Source organism: Grammomys surdaster, unplaced genomic scaffold (genome assembly GCF_004785775.1).
Source record: "Grammomys surdaster isolate TR1022 unplaced genomic scaffold, NIH_TR_1.0 144, whole genome shotgun sequence".
In the NCBI taxonomy this organism is placed as follows: Eukaryota; Metazoa; Chordata; class Mammalia; order Rodentia; family Muridae; genus Grammomys; species Grammomys surdaster.
Window position 1 is genome coordinate 627,985 of NW_021604602.1, and position 7,616 is coordinate 635,600.

General features: G+C 50.7%; 1 protein-coding gene across 3 annotated transcripts in view; it reads right to left on the minus strand.

The window, feature by feature from the left end:
• The window catches only part of Syne3 (spectrin repeat containing nuclear envelope family member 3), an 83,679-nt gene that overhangs the window by 15,039 nt on the left and 61,024 nt on the right, over positions 1–7,616 (minus strand). For all 3 annotated transcript variants that reach the window (XM_028764416.1, XM_028764417.1, XM_028764418.1), the window contains 4 exons: positions 7,338–7,472; positions 2,370–2,531; positions 2,050–2,222; positions 1,478–1,607 (listed from right to left, as the gene is read on the minus strand). In XM_028764416.1, the coding sequence (XP_028620249.1) occupies positions 1,478–1,607; positions 2,050–2,222; positions 2,370–2,531; positions 7,338–7,472 (600 nt within the window). The remainder of the gene's footprint in view (positions 1–1,477; positions 1,608–2,049; positions 2,223–2,369; positions 2,532–7,337; positions 7,473–7,616) is intronic.

Genomic DNA, 7,616 nt, shown 5'->3' on the forward strand with positions numbered 1-7,616 from the left:
TCCCTCTCCATCACCTCTGGGTATCCCTCTCCATCACCTCTCTGGGTATCCCTCTCCATCACTTCTGAGCATCCCTCTCCATCACCTCTCTGGATATCCCTTTCCACCATCTCTTTGAGCATCCCTCTCCATCACCTCTCTGGGTTTCCAGAAGTCATCACCATTCTTGACCAAGATACCTACTCAGTGGCCACCTTCCCTCCATGTTTGTAGAGTTGTAGACAGAGTGAAATGAAAGCCAGTCCAGTTTGATCCTTCCCTGTCACTTGTTGAGTCCTCCCTCTTCCCCCATGTGGCTGGAGAGCCCCTGGTTCCAGTTCTACAGGCTCCTGAAGGTTGAGCTGCCTTCCTCCTCCTTCTCCTCCTCCTCCTCCCCCCCTCCTCCTCTTCCTCCTCCCCCCCTCCTCCTCCTCCCCCTCCTCCTCCCTGCTGCAGCCTGCAGCTGCATCTCAGCCCCTTGCACTTCAGCTCCCTCTCAGTCTGTAGACACTGCCCCTCTACTGAGAACACGCCTGTGGTGGTTTGAAGGATAACAGTCCCTATAAGCACATATATTTGGATTCTCGGTTCCCAGGTAGTAGAGCTATTTGGGAAGAATTAGGAGTATAGCCTTATTGGAGAAAGTGTATCGACGGGGATGGACTTTGAGGTTCCAGAAGCCCATGCCTTTCCCTGTTAGCTCTCTCTGACTCGTGCTTGTGGATCAAGACGTAAGCTCTCAGCCACTGCTCCAGCACCATGCCTGCTTGCTGCTGCTGTGCTCCCTGCCACGATGGTCATGGTTTCTAAGGCTCTGGAACTGTGAGCCCTCAATAAACCTTTTGTTTTTATAAGTTACCTTGGTTGTGGTGTTTTGTCATGGCAATGTCATTGTCAAGACAATGCCTCCCCTTCCCTCCCTCTCCTGCTCAGACTCGAGGGTTCCTCTGATATTTCATCAATACTAGGAGAGCTTCCTCACCCAAGACTTGCGTATAGCATCCAGCCCAGCACCAGCAAATGTTGCACCTTTAAAAAACCTGCTTAACTCCTTGGACCCCACGCCCGGATCTCTCATATTGTGTTCCAGAGCCAGGCAGCACACACAGACCATCTGCTGAGGCTTGTCAGCAATGTAAAATCAGGCTACCAGGTCAGGACCTGTATCTCTGATCTGTTTGCTATCTGAGGTCAGCAGTAATTCTTTAACCTCTCCCAATATGAGCTGCTGCAGAGGTTCAGACAAATGAGGGCCAGTCTTGTCTGGGGGATGTTCCTGACCTTCTGGTAATGATCTGAGACCTCTAGATCTCAAGACCCTTAGTCCTCCAGCAATTGACTGCTTCTGAGGTCACACCAGGGGAGGGTAACAAGAAACCAGATACATCCTATGAGCTAAGCATGCAGTCCATGGCAGGAAAGGAGCTACGCTAGAGGCCCCACCTCCTCATTTAACACTGGATCTGACATTTCTCCAAAGCCTGGGAGATGGACTCACCCCATGCCGTCTTCTGGGAATGGGATCCTGAGGATTGATGAGAAAGCCGGCCTTTGGGATGTTATTGGTGAAAACTTGCTTCTTCCCCATGTCCACCTCTGTCCTCTGCAGCTGCTGGTTTCTCATGAGACTGGGAAGACAAAGATACTGTCTCAGGGCAGCCCTGTGATGAGTATCCATCGGTCCCAGGAGATGCAGCAGTACAGGGGTACCAAGAAGGGCTGGAAACTCCTGGGATTCACTTAGCAGCCACCTTTGGAGACCCTCAGAAGCCTTCCCTGGCATGTTTATGCCATCTCTTACTTTAAATCCACCTTACCATACCAGGAAGGTACTTACACCCATCAACGCAGACAACGAAGTAAGCTCAGGCAAGAACAGACTGGAGGCTAACTCCCTAGTGAGGGATGATCTCAGATCCCAGGACCTCTTCCAGAATCACTAACTGGACCAAAGGTAAGGATGTTCCCAGGTTCCTGGCACCATGCCTAGCTGCAGTCATCTGCTCTAGGGACCCCAGGAGGTAAGGAGGCATAGTGTGAGACAACATGGGGAGCAAAGAAGGCCCTCACCTCAGCATGCTTTCCTCTAGCAGCCGCAGGGCCTGCCAAGACTCCATCAGTTTCCTCAGCTCCTCCTGGACCACGACTGCCCCCTCTGGGGAAGACTTCTTCATCACAAGCTGGCCCAGTGCTTGGAGCAGGGACAGCTGGACTTCTTTCTCTGGGATTTCAGACAGCAGCCTCTATGGGAAACATGGGTGAGCACGCGTACACACACACACACACACACATGTGAGGTACTGATTTGGAGGAAGTCTCTGTACCCCTACATGAGGGTCATCCCAAATGCTTTAAGGGAATGCAGCTAAGAGGATGAATCAGCACCTTACCTCGAGTCCAGCCTCTTGGGACTCAGTATCCCACGGATGCACATCCCCTCGGTGTGACTCCAACGTCCGTGTGGCCATGGTGATCCAGAGCTGCAGCTCCAGCAGCCTGTGACTGAAGGTACAGTGTTCCCGTACATTCTGCTGACACCTGTCCACAAGGTCCTGGGGCACAGCCAGGAGGACCAGGAGATCTGAATGGTTCTTTTCTTAATTTAATTTTTTTTTTTTACTTATTCACTTTACCTTCCACTCACTGCCCCCCTCCCCATCACTCCGCCCCCAATCCTTCCTCTGAATGCTTCTTGAGCAGACTCCCGGTGTCACTCCAGTTCTGCAAGTTGCCCCGATCTGACTTTATTCTCAATTTACCCCAACAAGCTTACAGGCCAGTCTTCCCCTCTACATAGTATAGATCAATTCTGCCCTAAATACTTCTGAGCCTGTCTTGTTTCCACAGAGACTCCCAAGTATAGTTGAGAGTGGGGCTCTCATCTACTGGGGTGCTCCTGAATTTGGGAAAACCAGAGGTACGAATGTGGTAAGGCTGGGCACAGATGTAGCATCTGACCCAGCTGTGGCTCCTGTTTCCCAGAAGAGCAAAATGCTGTCTCTAAAAGGCACATGGACAGTATCACCGTCAGCGCTCCAAATCAGAAGCCATCCAACGAAAGTAAAACGGAGGACTCGGGCATAGCTCAGCAGTAGAGCCCATGCCTGATGTGTGTGAGACCCTGAGTTCCATCAGCATGGGAGTTAGCGTGGAAACGTTCACGGTAGAACATCCGCTCGACAGAATGTTCCACAGGTTACGGCAGAGACTTAAAACTGGTCAAAGCTTAAGTGAAGGGTTGAGTGCTCGGTCCTGAATGGAGCATTGATATGAACCCCTGTGGTGGTTTGAATGAAAGTGGCTACTACAGGCTCATGTATTATTCCCCAGTTTGGAGTGTTTTGAAAGATTAGACGGCGAGCTTTTGTTGGAGGGGGCGTGTCCTTGTTAGAGGAGGCGTGTCCTTGTTGGAGGAGGTATGTTTGCGGATGGGCTATGACGTTTCCCTCCCTCCCTCTTTCTCTCTCTCTGCCTGCTGTCCGTGGATCAGAATGCAGCTCCCAGCTACTGCTCCAGCACCATGCCTGCCTATGTGTCGCCATGCTCCCTACCATAAGAAGGGACTAAGCCTATGGAACTGTAAGCAAGCCCCCAATAAAATGCTCTCTTTTATAAAAGAGCCTCCTTGGCCATGATGTCTCTTCATAGCAACAGGACAGCAACTAAGGTACCATCCCACTCAAGGATTAGGGAGAATCCCAGAAGATGGGGTACAAAAGGTTACTGCGCCATGACAGAGCTGGTGTACACAACAGCATTTACCCGTACAAAACCAAGCCAGTTTATACTACAGATGGGGATGGGGGGAGGGCGCTCGTGAGATACCGCTCCTACCAAGGGACTGTTGGCAGCTGAAGGCTGCTGGGGCATGAGGAGTCTTTTTTTTTCCTTTGGGGGCGTGGCCTCTGATAGGTCGCCCATGCTCTAATGGATGACCCCACGACCTTCCCACGTGGGCAACACTAACTACTCAGTGGATAGCAACAAAGTAAGAGACGTGAAGCAGAGACACGTTGGGGAAGAAGGTTTAGGAGGAGGAGGGGAGCAGGGTGGATATGATGAGGTTACATTGTATGCGTGTATACAATTGTCAGAGAATAAACAAAACTAGTCTTTTAAAAAATGAACGGCCTGTGACCCCCCTACAGCACTGTGGGAGAATCTGCTTGTGTGAAGGTAGAGCTCTGAAGTCAGGCTGTCTTCCACCCCAAGTGAGGGACGTGGGGGGCACTGGTATCACCCTAGGTTTTGTCTGGGGGTGTTTACATGGGTCTGTTTGTTCTTTAAGATTCACTGAGCTAAGGCAACGTGTTTTCTTTTCTGTATTTAATTACAACTCTGTATTAAGGTTTGCAAAGCTGCCTCCCCCCTCCCCTTCCCCTGCCCCTTTCTCTCTCTCTCTTTCCTAGGTCCTGTTTCCTGGGCCTGTCAGTTTCTCAGAAGTCTGAATCACCAGCCTTTCTCAATCTCTGTCTTCAAGCAGGCTGGGCACTGTAGTCAGAAGGATGGCCATTCTCCATACTTCTGGGCTCCTTGCCTGGGACTCTCTGAGCCCCCTTTTCGGCTCACCAGGGCCACTTAGACTCCAGCCTGCGGCCACAATTCTCACACCATTACCCTGAAGGCCTCATGCCTCTATGCTAGGCTCCCAAAGACCCTATCTCCCTATATAAAAAAATCAAACAAAATAAAACCACTGGCAGAGATAGGGATGCCAGGTCCCTGCCAAGGAGCTTGAAAACTCCATAAATTCACAGAGTTGTAATTAGATACAGTCCAAAGAAGGGTTCAGCATCCTACATTCCACATCTGCCTCCCACCAAAGACAACCTCAGACACTTCTAAACCCTGCTTTTCTGCAGTACCTGGGTCAGGGTACCAACTACACACAATGGCTTCCTGCCATAGGGACCTGTGGCCTCTGGCACAGGAGCATAGTCCCTGTAGATATGTGACAGTTAATCTTGTCAACTTGACCAGATCTAGAGTCACCACAGAAACAAGCCTCTGGGCGTGTCTCTAAAGGGTTGCCTAGGTTCATTAGCTGAGGTGAGAAGTCCCATTATAATATGAACTGCATCACTCTGTGGGCCTGGGTCCAAGACTTCGAGAAAAAGGAGAAAACTGGAAGCAGTTGGATCTCTGTGAGTTCAAGGCCACCCTGGGTTGCCTAGGACTCCAGAGTTCCTTGCTAAATACTTTTTGACTAAAACCATAGTGATACTGGCTTCACCATAGTGAGCTGCTTCAAGCTCCAACCACCATGGTTCCCCAAACTGTAACCGTCTATGCCTGGGCCTGGGGACCAAAGCAACCTCCTCCTTTCTCTCTCTCTCTCTCTCTCTCTCTCTCTCTCTCTCTCTCTCTCTCTCTCTCTCTCTGGTTTTTGGTTTTTTGAGACAGGGTTTTTCAGTGTAGCCCTGGCTGTCCTCGAACTCAGAAATCCGCCTGCCTCTGCCTCCCAAGTGCTGGGATTAAAGGTGTGAGCCACCACTGCCCGGCGACCCCCTCCTTTCTCACAGTGTCTTTGTCAGATACTTGGTCACAGTGATGACAGGACATGAAGGTGACACGTCTGTGAAGGATGAATTTAAAGTCACCAGACTTAACAAGCTCTGAATATCTGAATGAAGGACAGTTTCTCTCTACAGAAGCACGATGGGATGTCACCATCTTGCAACTTCTGATGACACTAGGTGAGCATGTCCTCTAACCAACTGGCCTAGCTCATCATTTGGATATAGTTTTTGAAACTAACGTTTGTAGCATCTAAGGCCTTCTAGAAGGGGGGAACAGCGTTCTATCTCCCCATTTCCTTCCTTTATCCCTGAGACCACAGATGCTGTGTACTGAATAGAATTGGTGAATTCAACCAGACCCAAGGTGCCACTTAGGAGAAGGGCTGTGAATGCCACAGGCCCTGTGTATGGCATCGTGTTTCCTGGAGACTCCTGGGGGAGTGTTTGGAGCTGAGCCTGGTGCAGGGCCAAAAGTAACAGACAGTGGTCATGATTTGTATATGTTTGTCCCAGGGAGTGGCACTATTGGGAGGTGTGTCACTGTGGGTGTGGGCTTTAAGACCCTCCTCCTAGCTGCCTGGAAGTCAGTCTTCTGCTAGCAGCCTTCAGATGAAAATGTAGTAATCTCAGCTCCTCCTGCACCATGCCTCCTGGATGCTACCATGTTCCCACCTTGATGATAATGGACTGAACCTCTGAACCTGTAAGCCAGCCCCAATTAAATGTTGTCCTTATGAGAGTTGCCTTGGTCATGGTGTCTGTTCACAGCAGTAAAACCCTAAGACACAGTGTAAGTATGATAGGTGTTCCCACCACAAGGAGGGAAGGAGACAGATTTGTCTCATGTTCTTTGTGTCTCAGTTCCCTGGGGTTGGAGGTCTAACTCTACACACAGGTGCAAAGAGGTCTTGGAAGCTCTAACAAGGCCACTGGCTTCTCCATGAACACACCCAGCCTAAAAATAAAGGACTCTGCTTCAGTTTGGTGAAGATTTGTCTTCACCAAAGAGGTATTGCTGGCCACGCTGTCTGATGTGACATTAGTTGCCCTGTGCCCTCCTTACGACCAGGGCTTGGCATTTACCTATAACTTGATTACAGTGTCTCTTTAAGAATGTCTATTCTAGACTGAATTGCCTGTGAGAGTGGTGTGTCATTTGTCTATTAGCTTCAGGGTGGTACAGAAATGTTTCCAATGGAAACAGGGTGTCCAGGGCCAAGTGGGCTAGAAGTTAGCCCAGCGTTGATTTTTTTCCTTGACTGCACTGCCAGGGATCAGGTTGAACTCCATGAGGCTTGATTCAACGGCAGACTCCGGCCTGTGTAGATGAGGTGTGTAGGAAACCTGGAGCCTGCATTTCTAATTGTCTCTGCATTTCTAACTGTCAAGAAGTCTGGGGTTCTGAACACGAGGTTGCAGGGAGTACAATCAAGCCTGTGCACCAGAAAGTGCTTGTGGGGCCACTAGAGGGCGCTGCAGACAAGGCTCTGAAACCATCAGGGCTGAGGGACACCTAGAAGAACTGTGTACCCATCAAGTTGTTGGTTGAGACAAGGCCACCATTTCTGTTCTCTGTCCATGGCCCTCATCGCAATGTGAAACCCTGGCTTTACTTGCCCACTCGCTAATTCACCCACCCAGTCCCCAGGAAAGCAGGGCCCTTGTCCACACATGCTGCCTCCGACCACAGGAGCCAGAACAGCAAGCAGCGTACAGGAGTTGCTCAACAGTCAGAAGTCACAGAAATGAGGATGAGGAGAAAGAGAGTCTGGAAGGACTCAGGACTGTAGGAGTCTAGGACCTGACCTTCACTGCTCAGGTGTGTCACTGGCCCCTTACCTCCAGGGACCTCTGCAGGGTTTGCTGGTCAGAGACGATCTGGTCTACTCTCTGCTGGTGCTTAGAGTTCCCATGGGCAAGAGGCCTCACAGCCTCGATCTGTGTCCCCAGATCCAGCCCCTCCTCCTGCAGCCCCTGTGATAGAAAAACAAGTGAGCTGGGCCACCTCCCCTCCACTCAGAATACCCTCCACCCAGAAGACCCTCCACCCAGAAGACCCCCATCCAGAAAGCCCTCCACCCAGAAGACCCCCACCCAGAAGACCCTCCACCCAGAAGA